Raw genomic sequence first — 19,100 nt, 5'->3', positions numbered from 1 at the left:
AAGAGAGCTAACGTTTCAGTTCCTTGCTCAGAACATGAAAACATATGAAAGCTGGTGGTTCCTTTTAACATGAGTCTTCAATATTCCCAGGTAAGAAGTTAGCTAGCAACTTACCTTGGCTTACTGCATTTGCGTAACAGGCAGTCTCCTTGTGGAGTGCAACGAGAGAGGCAGGTCGTTATTGCGTTGGACTAATTAACTGTAAGGTTGCAAGATTGGATCCCCCGAGCTGACAGGGTGAAAATCTGTCTTTCTGCCCCTGAACGAGGCAGTTAACCAGTTGCGACGAGCAAACCCGGATCCGGGATCCTATTTTATAGCCTCAAGCTCATTACCATAACGCAACGTCAAGCTTAGCCTTTTGTTAAAAACACTCATCTCAGATGTTCAAAATATGCTTTTCAACCATAGCAAAACAAGCATTTGTGTAAGAGTTTTGATACCTAGCGTAGCATTTAGCGTAGCATTCAGCGTGCAACATTTTCACAAAAACAAGAAAAGCATTCAAATAAAATCATTTACCTTTGAAGAACTTTGGATGTTTTCAATGAGGAGACTCTCCAGTTAGATAGCAAATGTTCAGTTTTTCCAAAAAGATTATTTGTGTAGGAGAAATCGGTCCGTTTTGTTCTTCACGTTTGGCTGAGAAAAAACCCTGAAAATTCAGTCATAACAACGCAAACTTTTTTCCAAATTAACTCCATAATATCGACAGAAACATGGCAAACGTTGTTTAGAATCAATCCTCAAGGTGTTTTTCACATATCTATTCAATGATAAATCACGCGTGGCAGTTTGGTTTCTCCTCTGAACTAAATGGAAAAATGCGCGCACCTGGAGATTACGCAATAGTTTTGACGGAGGACACCCAGCGGACACCTGGTAAATGTAGTCTCTTATGGTCAATTTTCCAATGATATGCCTACAAATACGTCACAATGCTGTAAACACCTTGGGGAAACGACAAAGTGTAGGCTCTCTCCTTGCGCAATCACAGCCATATAAGGAGACATTGGTACACAGCGCCTCAAATCTGTCTCACTTCCTGTATGAAATTTAATCTTGGTTTCGCTTGTAGCATCAGTTCTGTGGCACTCACAGATAATATCTTTGCAGTTTTGGAAACGTCAGAGTGTTTTCTTTCCAAAGCTGTCAATTATATGCATAGTCAAGCATCTTTTCGTGACAAAATATCTTGTTTAAAACGGGAACGTTTTTCATCCAAAAATGAAATACTGCCCCCAGAGTTTCATGAGGTTAACCCACCCACCGTTCCTAGGCCGTCATTGAAAATAAGAATGTGTTCTTAACTGACTTGCCTAGTTAAATAAAGATGAAATAAAGGTGTAAAAAAAAAATTAAAATGCAAATCGGTGCACAAAAATACCGATTTCCGATTGTTATGAAAACTTGAAATCGGCCCTAATTAATCGGCCATTCCGATTTAATTGGTCGACCTCTACTCTTAACCTCTTAACCTCAAGGTAAGGACCTTGGATCATTAACTCTGGGACTACTACATCTGTCTGTATTTCAATGTAAAGCATCGCTTTAATAATACTTCTTGTTGACCTGACCTCTCACCTCATCATGCTGTGCCCTCTGTCAGCCAGTTCACATGGGGGAGGGGTTCACCAACAGTTGATATCACCTAGAGGATTTACGGAAAAAGGGGAGAGGGATGACGTGAAGGAGAGAGGCTGTGTGTGTGGTCTCACCTGGTGTCCACACTAAGTGGCCACAGAGTACTTTATGCTGAAAAACAGACACATACGGACAAATAATAGAAGACCATGTCATTATTAGACATACAGTTGAAGTTTACATACACTTAGAACTCGTTTTTCAACCACTCCACAAATTTCTTGTTGAACTATCGCTTTGGCAAGTCGGTTAAATCAAATCAAATCAAATTTTATTTGTCACATACACATGGTTAGCAGATGTTAATGCGAGTGTAGCGAAATGCTTGTGCTTCTAGTTCCGACAATGCAGTAATAACCAACAAGTAATCTAACTAACAATTCCAAAACTACTGTCTTGTACACAGTGTAAGGGGATAAAGAATATGTACATAAGGATATATGAATGAGTGATGGTACAGAGCAGCATAGGCAAGATACAGTAGATGGTATCGAGTACAGTATGTACAAATGAGATGAGTATGTAAACAAAGTGGCATAGTTTAAAGTGGCTAGTGATACATGTATTACATAAGGATACAGTCGATGATATAGAGTACAGTATATACGTATGCATATGAGATGAATAATGTAGGGTAAGTAACATTATATAAGGTAGCATTGTTTAAAGTGGCTAGTGATATATTTACATCATTTCCCATCAATTCCCATTATTAAAGTGGCTGGAGTTGAGTCAGTGTCAGTGTGTTGGCAGCAGCCACTCAATGTTAGTGGTGGCTGTTTAACAGTCTGATGGCCTTGAGATAGAAGCTGTTTTTCAGTCTCTCGGTCCCAGCTTTGATGCACCTGTACTGACCTCGCCTTCTGGATGATAGCGGGGTGAACAGGCAGTGGCTCGGGTGGTTGATGTCCTTGATGATCTTTATGGCCTTCCTGTGACATCGGGTGGTGTAGGTGTCCTGGAGGGCAGGTAGTTTGCCCCCGGTGATGCGTTGTGCAGACCTCACCACCCTCTGGAGAGCCTTACGGTTGAGGGCGGAGCAGTTGCCGTACCAGGCGGTGATACAGCCCGCCAGGATGCTCTCGATTGTGCATCTGTAGAAGTTTGTGAGTGCTTTTGGTGACAAGCCAAATTTCTTCAGCCTCCTGAGGTTGAAGAGGCGCTGCTGCGCCTTCTTCACAATGCTGTCTGTGTGAGTGGACCAATTCAGTTTGTCTGTGATGTGTATGCCGAGGAACTTAAAACTTGCTACCCTCTCCACTACTGTTCCACCGATGTGGATAGGGGGGTGTTCCCTCTGCTGTTTCCTGAAGTCCACAATCATCTCCTTAGTTTTGTTGACGTTGAGTGTGAGGTTATTTTCCTGACACCACACTCCGAGGGCCCTCACCTCCTCCCTGTAGGCCGTCTCGTCGTTGTTGGTAATCAAGCCTACCACTGTTGTGTCGTCCGCAGGACATGTACTTTGTGCGTGACACAAGCAATTTTTTTCCAACAATTGTTTACAGACATTATTTCACTTAATATTCAATGTATCACAATTCCAGTGGGTCAGAAGTTTACATACACTAAGTTGACTGTGCCTTTAAACAGCTTGTAAAATTCCAGAAAATGATGTCATGGCTTTAGGAGCTTCTGATAGGCTAATTGAAATCATTTGAGTCAATTGGAGGTGTACCTGTGGATGTATTTCAAGGCCTACCTTCAAACTCTGTGCCTCTTTGCTTGACATCATGGGAAAATAAAAATAAATCCGCCAAGACCCCTGAAAAAAATTGTAGACCTTCACAAGTCTGGTTCATCCTTGGGAGCAATTTCCAAATGCCTGAAGGTACCATGTTCATCTGTACAAACAGTAGTACGCAAGTATAAACACCATGGGACCACACAGCCGTCAGGAGATGCGTTCTGTCTCCTGGAGATGAACGTACTTTGGTGCGAAAAGTGCAAATCAATCCCAGAACAACACTAAAGGACCTTGTGAAGATGCTGGAGGAAACCGGTCCAAAAGTATCTATATCCACAGTAAAACGAGTCCTATATTGACATAACCTGAAAGGCCGCTCAGCAAGGAAGAAGCCACTGCTCCAAAACCGCCATTAAAAAGCCAGAATACGGTTTGCAACTGCACATGGGGACAAAGATTGTACTTTTTGGAGAAATGTCCTCTGGTCTGATGAAACACAAATGGAACTGTTTGGCCATAATGACCATTGTTAAGTTTGGAGGAAAAAGGGGAGGAAAAAGGGGCAATATGTATACAAAATAATATACTTACCTGTTGTTGTATCTTGAAAAAAAAGCACTGGAATTAAAATAAATTATTAACCTGCTTCATTATTTATGTATCACCAGTTGATGAAGAACAACTCCAATTTCATACATTATTGAACATCTGTCTAGGAATAAAACAGTTAAAATAACTTCTGTTTGATGGAACATTGTACATCTTAGTACCTTTTTATCAATTTCTGATTTTGTATCAATGTGGACGAGGGACATGGGAGCAGGAATATAGTATCTTTGCCGAGCAATGCAACGAAGCTGGATCATTCTGGCAATGATACCTGCACCATCTAAACGCTACGAAGACTCCCTAACTCTTCGCCATTGTACACGATGGCCCATCTTAAAGCCCGCATGGGGCACCATCTAAATGCTACGAAGACTCCCTAACTCTTCGCCATTGTACACGATGGCCCATTGTTCTGAGACTTCCTTTGACCATCTTAAAGCCCTCATGGTGCATCCTCACCTTAATGGCTCTGACTTTCTGGTCTAACCCTTCATCTGACATATCAGAATAGCATTCCCTGACAGACATATTGTGTTCTTTCATCACTCTGTAAACCAAGCTAACCCTTACACTGTAATGAAAGATGATTATATATCGACTATGAAACACATAGGACATGGCCTGCTTACGAGTTGCCATAAAAGAAAGTTAGATTAAATCAACTGAATATGGTGAGTACAGGTGTTTGTAGTAAAATGCTTTTGGTTAGCTTGAGAATAATAATTGCATGATTTATCATTCTACGGTATGTATGTAATATAGTTATGTTATGAGCTGACACTGAATCGTAGGAGCTTAACTACCAGCTAAAAGTTGGACGGAAGAACGCCCAGTGCTGCTTACCTGAGATGCCATCATCACACAGTCCTTCTTTGTAGTTGTCTGCTATGACTTCCTTTGTGTCGGAAAGAAAGGCTGAACAGTATTGGTTGTAGCCAAACTGACACTCAAAAAATTGACAAAATGGAGGGTGGTTGATTCTGAAATTAAATTGGAGTTTTGTTTTCAAAAACATTTTTTGTTCTCTAAATATTTTTGGGGAATAAAATGCACAACGTTTTGCGCTCTATCACAAAATATTAGATTTTGTATTTATTGTTTTACTTTGAAGCCTCGTTTTTGCTTTCAGAACAATTATTTTTGATTGAAAAATAAAGTTTTGCTCTCGACAAAAAGACATCCAGTTGTTGCAAGGTGGGGAGTGGGGCTAATAGCTGAACAATAGACTATTCAACCTTTACTAAAGAATAGTCTAATAGCCGAGCTAGGTGTGAAAACCCCCCCTCCTATCACAGACCAGATTTGCCCTAAAGACCAAGGGAGAGTTAGGGCAATGCCCTTTTAATTTTGTCTGGCTTGCCATTCCATTGGTAGACTACAAGTACACATTGCATTTTTTTTTGTGATCCAATACGTAATATTGATCATAATTTGTTTTTAATCCAAAATAGAAAAAGTATCTAGATCCTCTGAGGCTGTGGAGGGATTGTAATTGTGGTTATAAAACATGAATCATCAACAATGACACCGTTTTGTCTTTCAGCCCTGGATTTCTAATCCCTTAATTATATGCTAACATTTCGATGGCAATAATACATACACTGCTCAAAAAAATAAAGGGAACACTTAAACAACACAATGTAACTCCAAGTCAATCACACTTCTGTGAAATCAAACTTTACACTTAGGAAGCAACACTAATTGACAATACATTTCACATGCTGTTGTGCAAATGGAATAGACAACAGGTGGAAATTATAGGCATTTAGCAAGACACCCCCAATAAAGGAGTGGTTCTGCAGGTGGGGACCACAGACCACTTCTCAGTTCCTATGCTTCCTGGCTGATGTTTTGGTCTGGTGCGTTCACTCTAGTGGTAGCATGAGACGGAGTCTACAACCCACACAAGTGGCTCAGGTAGTGCAGCTCATCCTGGATGACACATCAATGTGAGCTGTGGCAAGAAGGTTTGCTGTGTCTGTCAGCGTAGTGTCCAGAGCATGGAGGCGCTACCAGGAGACGGGCCAGTACATCAGGAGACGTGGAGGAGGCCATAGAAGGGCAACAACCCAGCAGCAGGACCGCTACCTCCGCCTTTGTGCAAGGAAGAGCAGGAGGAGCACTGCCAGAGCCCTGCAAAATGACCTCCAGCAGGCCACAAATGTGCATGTGTCTGCTCAAACGGTCAGAAACAGACTCCATGAGGGTGGTATGAGGGCCCGACGTCCACAGGTGGGGGTTGTGCTTACAGCCCAACACCATGCAGGACGTTTGGCATTTGCCAGAGAACACCAAGATTGGCAAATTCGCCACTGGCGCCCTGTGCTCTTCACAGATGAAAGGAGGTTCACACTGAGCACATGTCACAGACGTGACAGAGTCTGGAGACACCGTGGAGAATGTTCTGCTGCCTGCAACATCCTCCAGCATGACCGGTTTGGCGGTGGGTCAGTCATGGTGTGGGGTGGCATTTCTTTGGGGGGCCGCACAGCCCTCCATGTGCTCGCCAGAGGTAGCCTGACTGCCATTAGGTACCGCGATGAGATCCTCAGACCCCTTGTGAGACCATATGCTGGTGCGGTTGGCCCTGGATTCCTCTTAATGCAAGACAATGCTAGACCTCATGTGGCTGGAGTGTGTCAGCAGTTCCTGCAAGAGGAAGGCATTGATGCTATGGACTGGCCCGCCCGTTCCCCAGACCTGAATCCAATTGAGCACATCTGGGACATCATGTCTCGCTCCATCCACCAACGCCACGTTGCACAACAGACTGTCCAGGAGTTGGCAGATGCTTTAGTCCAGGTCTGGGAGGTGTTGGGGAATAATCAGAATTAGGTGGTAACATAGGTAAGATGTTTTATATTCATCATATGTTTGTAAGTTACTTCTCATCAGAATGTTATTTTTGTATAATACTGTGGCGGGGTTTCAGTATCTGTTCTATGTCAAGACTAAGTTGTTTGGGCCGGGGAGAGGTCAAGGTGTCATCATGTGTAAACATCTTTTGCTCCACTGTGTCTGTTTGCCAGTCACTCCCTACTTTTCCCATCGGGGAGAGGAGGATGGCAGTGTCTGGAATCATTCTATGCTCCCTCTTTTGTTGCTCCTATCTTAACCTATAGCCTCACTCTCCTCTCCGTGAGCTTGTCCAGGATTGGTTGTATTTAGAATTGGTTGTATCTAAATGACAATTTGATATATATCATAGGGTGGGGGTAATGTCTTGGTACCATTTTTGTACCAAGGATGAAATAAGAGCTTCCTTTAGGAGACCAAACTGAACGATAATTTATAGCCAACTCTGTCTGGCTAGGGGATACTCCTCTCTGAAGTAAAGTCTTTCTTTGTGTAAGTTCCTAAGACCTGTGGTTTGTCATGTCGTCTAGGGGGGGTGGATCTTTGCTATAAAGGATCCCATTTGCCATTATGTTGGAACTCTCAACTTTTCATTAGAGATACTGAACTGTTGAAAGTAAAAAATGCTATTGCAAAAGCTTTATTATTAAAGGTGTAAGATTAAGCATAACTGACTGGTGTGTGGTTTGCTCTCATGATTTGGTAAATAGAGGAAATTTCCACGACAGAGGAGATCCCTCAGGAGACCATCCGCCACCTCATCAGGAGCATTCCCAGGCGTTGTAGGGAGGTCATATAGGCACGTGGAGGCCACACACACTGAGCCTCATTTTGACTTGTTTTAACCTCTTGAAACTCTGGGGGCAGTATTTAATTTTTGGATGAAAAACGTTCCCGTTTTAAACAAGATATTTTGTCACAAAGATGCTCGACTATGCATATAATTGACAGCTTTGGAAAGAAAACACTCTGACGTTTCCAAAACTGCAAAGATATTATCTGTAAGTGCCACAGAACTGATGCTACAGGCGAAACCAAGATGACGGGGGGGTTTCGGGGGGTTTTCTCAGCCAAACGTGATGAACAAAATGGAGCAATTTCTCCTACACAAATAATCTTTTTGGAAAAACTGAACATTTGCTATCTAACAGTCTCCTCATTGAAAACATCCAAAGTTCTTCAAAGGTAAATTATTTTATTTGAATGCTTTTCTTGTTTTTGTGAAAATGTTGCCTGCTGAATGCTAGGCTTAATGCTATGCTAGCAATCAATACTCTTACACAAATGCTTGTGTAGCTATTGTTGAAAAGCATTTTTTGAAAATATGAGATGAGTGTTGTTAACAAAAGGCTAAGCTTGTGAACTAATATATTTATTTCATTTCATTTGCGATTTTCATGAATAGTTAACGTTGCGTTATGCTAATGAGCTTGAGGCTATAATTACGCTCCCGGATACGGGTTTGCTCGTCGCAACAGGTTTTAAGGACATTACATCAAAGTTGGATCCGCCTGTAGTGTGGTTTTCCACTTTAATTTTGAGTGTGACTCCAAATCCAGACCTCCATGGGTTGATAGATTTTTGTGTCATTTTGTTGTCAGCACATTCAACTATGTAAAGAAAAAAGTATTTAATAAGGATATTTCAGTCATTCAGATGTAGGATGTGTTATTTTAGTGTTCCCTTAATTGTTTTGAGCAGTGTAGATGTGATCTCTCCATCACGATTGACAACTCCAGTGTTGCCCTCCCAGAGTGCAAAGAACCTTGGCGTGACCCTGGACAACACCCTGTCGTTCTGTGCAAACATTAAAGCGGTGACCCGCTCCTGCAGGTTCATGCTCTATAACATCCGTAGAGTACGACCCTACCTCACACAGGAAGAGGAACATCCGTAGAGTACGACCCTACCTCACACAGGAAGAGGAACATCCGTCGAGTACGACCCTACCTCGCACAGGAAGTGGAACATCCGTAGAGTATGACCCTACCTAACACAGGAAGCGGCGCATCCTAATCCTAATCCAGACACTTGTCCTCCATCCACTGCAACTCACTGTTGGCTCCCGGCTTGTGCTATTAAACCCTTTTGTGGAAATTCTAACCAGAAGAAGAGATACTGTAGATTCTTCAAACAACAACTTTATTATAAGATTTGCAAAAATGAAGCGATTAACATTCCACTCAATGGTGCAGAGTTAAGAGCCCAAAGAACAGTTGGCTCAGCTTTTATAGAAAAGTCAGACCTCTTTGTCTATGTGGCAGTTAGCAGATGCAAAAGGGGGGGGGGCATAATAATATATAAAAGGTGATTAGCTTGTCTGTGCAGATTAAGATAGCTGACGTTGCCACAATTCTCTGTCCCTTCCTGCAAGTTTCCACACAGATGAGTTCCTGCAGATAGTACAAATGGGATGTCACATACTGTGGTCGCACCCGGCTTTTAACTGTACACCCAGACTTATGACTGAGTCACACACAAAAGAAACACTAGCATATAACAATGGACAATTGTCTAAGTAAAACAGCATAGTATGTCTGACTGTAATTTTCCCACCACAACCCCACAACTTATCCAGAACGCAGCAGCCCGCCTCGTTTTCAACTTTCCCAAATTCATGTCATCCCACTCCTCTCCACACTCCACTGGCTTCCAGTCGAAGCTCACATCCACTACAAGACCATGGTGTTTACCTACGGAGCAGCAAGAGGAACTGTCCCTCCCTACCTTCAGGCTATGCTTAAATTCTACACCCCAACCTGAGCACACTGTTCTGCCACCTCGGGTCTCTTGGCCCTCCGACCCCAAGCTCTTCTCTGTCCTGGCACCCAAATGGTGGAACCAGCTTCCCTCTGAAGCTAAGAGAGCCGAGTCCCTGTCCATCTTTCGAAAACATCTGAAACCCCTACCTCTTCAAACAATATTTTCACCATCGGAAACCTCTTCAAACAGTATCTTAAACATCTGAAACCTCTTCAAACAGTATGTTAAATAATCCTCCTCCATCTGCTAAATGACTAACATTCAAATGTCTCTGTCTGTCTGCAGGTCCAGAGTGATTCCTGATGGTAGCTACAGACTGAGAAGGAAGGACTGACTGACTATAACTACAACCTCTACCAGTGTCTTAACCAGCCACCTCAAACGGGTTTGTGTGACCTACCCTTCAGTGTGGGGGTGTTAGGACTATCCCTCTGACAGCATGGCCCCAGCGGTGGGCGGTCCGGTGGGCTACACTCCTCCAGAGGGGGGCTGGGGTTGGGCGGTGGTGGTGGGAGCCTTCATCTCTATCGGCTTCTCCTATGCCTTCCCCAAGTCCATCACTGTCTTCTTCAAGGAGCTGGAGGCCACCTTTGACGCTACTCCCTCACAGGTCTCATGGATCTCCTCTATCATGCTGGCCTGCATGTACGGTGGAGGTGAGTGGTGGGGGCTGGTAGGGGAGGAATCTGATCTCCCAGAAGGGGTTTCTGTCGTCACTGAAACACAGAGACAAATACTGTCTTCATTAAAAACATGGATTAAAAAGATGGGTCGGAGAGGGGTGGGCAAGATGGGTGGGAGAGGGGGGGCAAGATGGGTGGGAGAGGGGGGGGGGGCAAGATGGGTCGGAGAGGGGGGGGGGGGCAAGATGGGTCGGAGAGGGGGGGGGCAAGATGGGTGGGAGAGGGGTGGGGGCAAGATGGGTGGGAGGGGGGGGGGCAAGATGGGTGGGAGAGGGGGGGGGGCAAGATGGGTCGGAGAGGGGGGGGCAAGATGGGTGGGAGAGGGGGGGGGGGCAAGATGGGTGGGAGAGGGGGGGGGCAAGATGGGTGGGAGAGGGGGGGGGGGCAAGATGGGTGGGAGAGAAGGTGAGAAAAGATGGGGTGAAAGTCCTCTTCATGCTAAATTGTGTGATTGGTTCAGGGGGCTCCTCATAATGTGCTTTACCCTAGATGTTCTGACCCCTTTTCTGTTCTCTTTACAAAAAGATGTGTACATATCACATTGTATACTCACTCAACAGCTAGTGATCATGTGTTACAGGTGGATGGACAGGCATTATCATGTCATTAGTGTTGTGAACAGAGGAAGTCAAATAGATCTGTTCTGAGATCTATATGGAGAACAGAGGAAGTCAAATAGATCTGTTCTGAGATCTATATGGAGAACAGAGGAAGTCAAATAGATCTGTTCTGAGATCTATATGGAGAACAGAGGAAGTCAGATAGCTACGTCGGTAGCAATGAAGTGCTTTGAAAGGCTGGTCATGGCTCACATCAACACCATTATCCCAGAATCCCTAGACCCACTCCAATTTGCATACTGCACCAACAGATCCTCAGATGATGCCATCTTTATTGCACTCCACACTGCCCTTTCAGACCTGGACAAAAGGAACACCTATGTGAGAATGCTGTTCATTGACTACAGCTCAGCGTTCAACACCATAGTGCCCTCAAAGCTCATCACTAAACTAAGGACCCTGGGACTAAACACCTCTCTCTGCAACTGGATCCTGGACTTCCTGATGGGTCGCCCCCAGGTGGTAAGGGTAGGTAACAACACATCCACCATGCTGATCCTCAACACAGGGGCCCCTCAGAGGTGATTGCTCAGTCCCCTCCTGTACTCCCTGTTCACTCATGACTGCATGGCCAGGCACGACTCCAACACCATCATTAAGTTTGCCAATGGCAACAGTGGTAGGCCTGATCACCGACAACGACCAGACAGCCTATAGGGAGGTCAGAGACCTGGCTGTGTGGTGCCATGACAACAACCTCTCCCTCAACGTGATCAAGACAAAGGAGATGATTGTGGAACACAGGAAAAGGAGGACCAAGCATGCCCCATTCTCATCGACAGGGCTGTAGTGGAGCAGGTTGAGAGCTTCAAGTTCCTTGGTGTCTACATCACCAACAAACTAGAAAGGTCCAAACACACCAAGACGGTCGTGAAGAGGGCGTGACAAAGCCTATTCTCCCTCAGGAGACATGAATCATCAGCGTACAATGACACATTTTTGTTTTTAAGCCCAGGATTTCTAAACCCTTAATATTATTGTTGGATCCAATTTAACAGTTAACATTTTGATGGCAATAATAAATAAATAAATATGCCAATAGTGGACAACCTTGTTTTACTCCTCTTGGCAGTTTAAAACTTTCTGAGAAGTAGCCATTATTTACTATTTTACAGCTACAGTGAGGGAAAAAAGTATTTGATCCCCTGCTGATTTTGTACATTTGCACACTGACAAAGAAATTATCAGTCTAATTTTAATGGTAGGTTTATTTGAACATTGAGAGACTGAATAACAACAATATCCAGAAAAACACATGTCAAAAAATGTTAGAAATTGATTTACATTTTAATGAGGGAAATAAGTATTTGACCCCTCTGCAAAACATGACTTAGTACTTGGTGGCAAAACCCTGGTTGGCAATCAGAGGTCAGACGTTTCTTGTAGTTGGCCACCAGGTTTGCACACATCTCAGGAGGGATTTTGTCCCACTCCTCTTTGCAGATCTTCTCCAAGTCATTAAGGTTTCGAGGCTGACGTTTGGCAACTCGAACCTTCGGCTCCCTCCACAGATTTTCTACGGGATTAAGGTCTGGAGACTGGCTAGGCCACTCCAGGACCTTAATGTGCTTCTCCTTCAGCCACTCCTTTGTTGACTTGGCCGTGTGTTTTGGGTCATTGTCATGCCGGAATACCCATCCACGACCCATTTTCAATGCCCTGGCTGAGGGAAGGTTCTCACCCAAGATTTGACCATCGTCCCTTTAATGCGGTGAAGTTGTCCTGTCCCCTTAGCAGAAAAACACCCCCAAAGCATAATGTTTCCACCTCCATGTTTGACGGTGGGGATGGTGTTCTTGGTCATAGGCAGCATTCCTCCTCCTCCAAACACGGGCGAGTTGAGTTGATGCCAAAGAGCTCCATTTTGGTCTCATCTGACCACAACACTTTCACCCAGTTGTCCTCTGAATCATTCAGATGTTTATTGGCAAACTTCAGGCAGGCATGTATATGTGCTTTCTTGAGCAGGGGGACCTTGCGGGCACCTCAGGATTTCAGTCCTTCACAGCATAGTGTGTTACCAATTGTTTTCTTGGTGACTATGGTCCCAGCTGCCTTGATCATTGACAATATCCTCCCGTGTAGTTCTGGGCTGATTCCTCACCGTTCTCATGATCATTGCAACTCCACGAGGTGAGATCTTGCATGGAGCCCCAGGCCGAGGGAGATTGACCGTTATTTTGTGTTTCTTCCATTTGCGAATAATCGCACCAACTTCTCACCAAGCTTCTTGGCGATGGTCTTGAAGGCCATTCCAGCCTTGTGTAGGTCTACAATCTTGTCCCTGACATCCTTGGAGAGCTCTTTGGTCTTGGCCATGGTAGAGAGTTTGGAATCTGATTGATTGATTGCTTCTGTGGACAGGTTTTTTTTATACAGGTAACAAGCTGAAATTAGGAGCAATCCCTTAATCCCTAATCTCAGCTCATACTTGTATAAAAGACACATGGGAGACAGAAATCTTTCTGATTGAGAGGGTGTCAAATACTTATTTCCTTCATTAAAATGCAAATCAATTTATAAAATTTTTGACATGCGTTTTTCTGGATTTTTTGTTGTTATTCTGTCTCTCACTGTTCAAATAAACCTACCATTAAAATTATAGACTGATCATTTCTTTGTCAGGCAGTTTACCAACTGTTTCCCGGGAGGCTGTCATTGAAAATAATAATTTGTTCTTAACTGACTTGCCTAGTTAAAGGTCAAATAAAAAAATAGTGTGTCTATTTACCTGTACCATGATATTTGCATTGCTACTAAGTAAACCTCCAATAGTTAGTCTTGTCTCTTTGCTGCAACTCCCGTACGGACTCGGGAGAGGCGAAGGTCGAGAGCCGTGCGTCCTCCACAACGCAACTAAGCCGCGCTGCTTCTTGACACAATGCCCACTTAACCCGAAAGCCATCCACACCAATGTGTCGGAGGAAACACCGTGCACTGCGCCCGGCCCCCCGCGGGAGTTGCAAGTGCGCGACGGGACAATGACATCCCTGCCGGCCTAACACGGAGGACGCTGGGCCAATTGTGCGCCGCCCCATGGGTCGTGGCCGGCTGCAACAGAGCCTGGACTCAAACCAGGATCTCTAGTGGCACAGCTACCACTGTGATGCAGAGCCTTAGACCACTGGGCCACTCAGGAGGCCTTACATAAATACTTTAATTCACTAACTAACTTGTTCCTAATATTATTATCTTCTGTCCCTCTCCCCCCCCTCCCCTGTCTCTCCAGGACCAATTAGCAGTATTCTGGTGAACCGCTATGGCAGTCGACCAATCATGATGCTAGGGGGCTGTCTGTCAGGAAGTGGTTTGATAGCAGCTTCCTTCTGCAACACTGTGCAACAACTCTACTTCTGTGTCGGAGTTATTGGAGGTACCACCAACCCTGTATTTGTATGTGGACATTTTTCTAATACAGTAGTTTACTGATCATTGCCTCCCTCCCCTCTCCTCTCTAGGTCTGGGTCTAGCGTTCAACCTGAACCCGGCGTTGACTATGATTGGTAAATACTTCTATAAGCGTCGTCCTATAGCCAATGGCATTGCCATGGCGGGCAGCCCAGTCTTCCTGTCCACGCTGGCTCCTCTTAACTCCTGGTTCTTTGACCAGTTTGGCTGGAGGGGCTCCTTCCTCATCCTAGGTGGTCTACTGCTCAACTGCTGTGTAGCTGGGTCCTTGATGAGACCCATTGGACCCAAACCTGCCGACCCCCAACTGTCGGAGAACGGGGCGGTGAAGAAGGCGGAGTCTAATCTGACGGTGATGCAGCGTGTCAATGCCGTGATTGACCTGACGCTGTTTAAACACCGCGGCTTCCTGCTATATCTCCTTGGCAACGTCATCATGTTCTTTGGCCTGTTCTCTCCCCTAGTCTTCCTCTCCAACTACGCTAAGAGTAAGGACATCAGTAAAGAGAAGGCTGCTCTGCTTCTCTCCATCCTCGCCTTTGTTGACATGTTCGCCCGTCCTTCTATGGGGCTGTTAGCCAACACCCGCTGGGTCCGACCCAGGATACAGTACTTCTTCGCTGCATCCGTGCTCTATAACGGGGTGTGTCACGTCTTGGCGCCGCTGTCCGTGGACTATGTAGGCTTCGTGGTGTATGCTGTGTTCTTTGGGTTTGCGTTCGGCTGGCTGTCAGCAGTTCTGTTTGAGACTCTGATGGACCTGGTCGGGGCCCAGAGGTTCTCCTCAGCCGTCGGACTCGTCACCATCGTGGAGTGTGGACCGGTACTGCTGGGACCGCCACTACTCAGTAAGTGTGTGAGAGAGCGAGCCATACTCTACCTATATCACAATGAACAAATTTCCCTTATTGTCATCATCAACAAGTCTCTCTCTCCTCCCTCTTTCTCTCTCTCGTCCCTCTCTCTCTCAATTCAATTCAAGGGGCTTTATTGGCATGGGAAACATGAACATTGCCAAAGCAAGTGAGGTAGATAATATACAAAAGTGAATTATCTCTCTCCTCTGTCTTTCCCCCCTCCAGGTCGTTTCTATGACTTCTATGGTGACTACCAGTGGACCTACCTGTGTTGTGGTATCATCCTCATCATCTCCTCAGTTTTCCTCTTCGTAGGGATGGGCATCAACTACAAGCTGTTGGAGAGAGAGAAGGAGGAGGAGGAGAGGAGAGAGACGGAGCGGCCCAAGGAGGAGTGCACAGCCATGCTGGGGGGAGAGAAGGAGGAGAGGAGAGAGACAGAGCGGCCCAAGGAGGAGTGCACAGCCATGCTGGAGGGAGAGAAGGAAAGGGGGGAGGAGAGTAGTGAGGCCACACCCATGACGGATGTTTCTAAGATGGATGAAGATATTGTTTAGCAGGGTAGGCAACTAAATGCAGTCGAGGGGCCGAAACAACATAATTAGAATAATTTGAGCACTGTAAATTACCACAACTAAGCCCAAAAAGACATGATCAATTTCATACCTTGATTACATTGAGAATATTTGGGAGCACATTTCCTAAATTTAAATAATTTTTAGTTGAATTCCTGTATCCCCCTTATTATTATTATTATTATTATTATTATTATTATTATTATTATTATTATTATTACTACTACTACTTCGGGGGGCCCAAAAAATCACTTTCGGGCTGGTTTTGGCCCGTTGGCCTCCTGTTGCCAACCCCTGCTGTATAGAGACTGACCTGATCTGGACACACACCCTCTGGTTTAGGTACCTTTGGTAAACTGAGCCGAGTCCTCTACAGTAGACGAGCTATAACACAGAGGACTACTGTCTCTGAGCTCACATATACAACATCCAGTATCTATCCCAGCTCTACACACTGTCTTCATACATACCTGAATGGTCATGTCATCACATCAGTCTTTGTGCTTCCCAGATCCTGTGTGCGGTACGATCAATCACAGTATTATAGGTGATCAGAATGATTGATAAGTGTTGTTTTTATAATGTTAATGATTAGTAGAATGTAGACTATTGTGATTCTGTAATGATGTAGATTTCTAGTTGAGGAGCACAACGATGTGATTTCAACCGCTAAGCTTTTCAGTTTAGCCGAGAAGCTTTTTGTAAGCACTTTGAACATCTTTCTGAAGACAGACACAACCTTGTGTGTGTGTGTGTGGGCGGGCGGACGTACGGGTGTGTGTGTGTGTGTGTGGGCGGGCGGACGTTTGTGTGTGTGTGTGTGGGCGCGGGCGAACGGGTGTGTGTGGGCGGGCGGACGGGTGTGTGTGTGTGTGTGGGCGGACGGACGGACGGGTGTGTGTGGGCGGGCGGATGGACGGGTGTGTGTGGGCGGGCGGATGGACGGGTGTGTGTGGGCGGGCGGACGGACGGGTGTGTGTGGGCGGGCGGACGTGTGTGTGTGTGTGTGGGCGGGCGGACGGACGGGTGTGTGTGGGCGGGCGAACGTGGGCGTGTGGGGACGTGTGTAACTATTTTTGTCCCCCACAAGAATAGTAAAGGAACAAAAATGTGACCAACTGGGGACATTTTGTTAGTCCCCACAAGGTCAAATCCTATTTCTAGACGTTTAGGGTTAGAATTAGTGTTAGAATGATGTTAAGGGTTAGGAGCTAGGGTTGGGGTTAAGGTAAGAGTACAGGTTAGGGAAAATGGGATTTTGAATGGGACTGAATTGTGTGTCTTCACAGTTAGCTCTGTGTGTGGCAGATGGACACGCAGGCAGGCAGATGGACACGCAGGCAGACACACGCCGGCAGGCAGATACAGACACAGGCGTTTCTTTTAGTGCTGTATCATATCAGCAGATACTGTATCAATATGTCCCAAACTGAATCCTGTTCCCTATATAGTGCACTACTTTAGACCAGAGCCCTAAACCCTGTATAGTGCACTAAGGTAAAGGGTACTATTTTGAGGTCCTATGTCTGCAGATACAGTATGAGCGTTAATTCAGTAAGTCCTTCCATTCAGCAGTCTGGTGTAGTACCGGCTGTCACCAGGAGAGGGCAGTAGAGTCTTTAGAACATTCAGCAGTCTGGGGTAGTACCAGCTGTCACCAGGAGAGGGCAGTAGTCTTTAGAACATTCAGCAGTCTGGGGTAGTACCAGCTGTCACCAGGAGAGGGCAGTAGAGTCTTTAGAACATTCAGAAGTCTGGGGTAGTGCCAGCTGTCACCAGTAGAGGGCAGTAGAATCTTTAGAACGTTCAGCAGTCTGGGGTAGTACCGGCTGTCACCAGGAGAGGGCAGTAGAGTCTTTAGAACAGTGTTCACGTTTTCTGATTCAAAATCACTTTCACAGTCAACAAGTCAGCCAAGATCTACAGCTCAGATTGTTTTTCCTTAAATGACTTTAATAATGTAACATGAACCTAATAAAAACAGTTCTGTAGGATTGTGCAGTAGGCCTAATACATTATCACAGCATATTGGCTATGTGCCTGGCCTAATACATTATCACAGCATATTGGCTATGTGCCTGGCCTAATACATTATCACAGCATATTGGCTATGTGCCTGGCCTAATACATTATCACAGCATATTGGCTATGTGCCTGGCCTAATACATTATCACAGCATATTGGCTATGTGCCTGGCCTAATACATTATCACAGCATATTGGCTATGTGCCTGGCCTAATACATTATCACAGCATATTGGCTATGTGCCTGGCCTAATACATTATCACAGCATATTGGCTATGTGCCTGGCCTAATACATTATCACAGCATATTGGCTATGTGCCTGGCCTAATACATTATCACAGCATATTGGCTATGTGCCTGGCCTAATACATTATCACAGCATATTGGCTATGTGCCTGGCCTGCCAATATTGTTGTTCTTCGACCATATTTCAAATATCGAGCCTTGATAACAAAATAGATCAGTTGGTGTAGCACTTGCAAGGCACTGTGGAGAATTAAAATAATTCGCTTTTTTATTTTACTGCACTGATGTTACCTGCATCTTATGGTCATGGTGCTTTCAATACAACTGGGAATTTGAGAAAAATAAAACTAGGTCAAAAATATGAAGTCAGTGATCTTCAGGTTGGAAAGGCGGACCTCTAGAAAGATGCCAGAGTTTCCGACTGGGAATTCCGAGTTGGATGTCCTTCAAAACAAATTTTCCCAGTCGGATCTAAAAAAAGAACATTCAGAGTTCCCAGTTTTCTTCAACACACTGAAGTCGGAAGGCAGAGATTTCCAAGTTCCCAGTTGTTTTGAACACTGCATTAGTCTCAATGGAGGGAGAGAAAGAGCAGCAGAGGGTTCACCTCTCACGGTCCCTGTTCTCTCCTTTTCCTCCCGTGAGACTGACCAGAGAGAGGGGACACCGTCTTCCACCTGGTGGCCAAACTTGAGTCGCACCGCATCTGCCTCATGCACAAATTCATGTTGTTCCTGTGACCAGAGAAAGTGAAATATTCCTTGATATTAAAATAGACACGACAAGTTGCTAATAATGATAAAACGCAGGGCTATCGCTGCACTTGGCTACTCATTCATTGCAGCTACAGCGTGAGCGGAAGTATGGAGAAGCGCGTTTTATGTTTTGTATTAGTGTTGAATAAACACAGTTGACAGTGCTGAATACACAAACTCAGCGGCTCTTTGCTCTATTCTATGACGCTCTCTCTGTGGTCATAATTCTAAAATGTTTTAAATGTTATGTAGGCTAGTAGCCTATCAAACTGCTGTGGCCAAGGGTCCTGGAAGATCTGCAGGCACGCTCCATTTAGCTACAGATCTCCCAGTCTCTAGAGTAGGCGGAGTTGATCTTTTCAGACAAATAAA

At 45.0% G+C, this 19,100-nt stretch overlaps 1 protein-coding gene across 1 annotated transcript in view; it reads left to right on the top strand.

The window, feature by feature from the left end:
- Window positions 1-17,696, top strand: part of LOC110492722 (monocarboxylate transporter 1) — a 58,012-nt gene extending 40,316 nt beyond the window's left edge. The window contains exons 2-5 of the mRNA XM_036947863.2: window positions 9,845-10,215; window positions 14,092-14,235; window positions 14,321-15,118; window positions 15,353-17,696. Coding sequence (XP_036803758.1) covers window positions 9,999-10,215; window positions 14,092-14,235; window positions 14,321-15,118; window positions 15,353-15,684 — 1,491 coding nt within the window. The 5' untranslated portion in view covers window positions 9,845-9,998 and the 3' untranslated portion in view covers window positions 15,685-17,696. The remainder of the gene's footprint in view (window positions 1-9,844; window positions 10,216-14,091; window positions 14,236-14,320; window positions 15,119-15,352) is intronic.
- Window positions 17,697-19,100: the final 1,404 nt, after the last annotated feature.

Source organism: Oncorhynchus mykiss, chromosome 16, assembly GCF_057628025.1.
Source record: "Oncorhynchus mykiss isolate SJ-2025 chromosome 16, ASM5762802v1, whole genome shotgun sequence".
Lineage (NCBI taxonomy): Eukaryota > Metazoa > Chordata > Actinopteri > Salmoniformes > Salmonidae > Oncorhynchus > Oncorhynchus mykiss.
The sequence above is the reverse complement of the archived record's forward strand: the minus strand, read 5'-3'. Positions and strand labels throughout refer to the sequence as shown.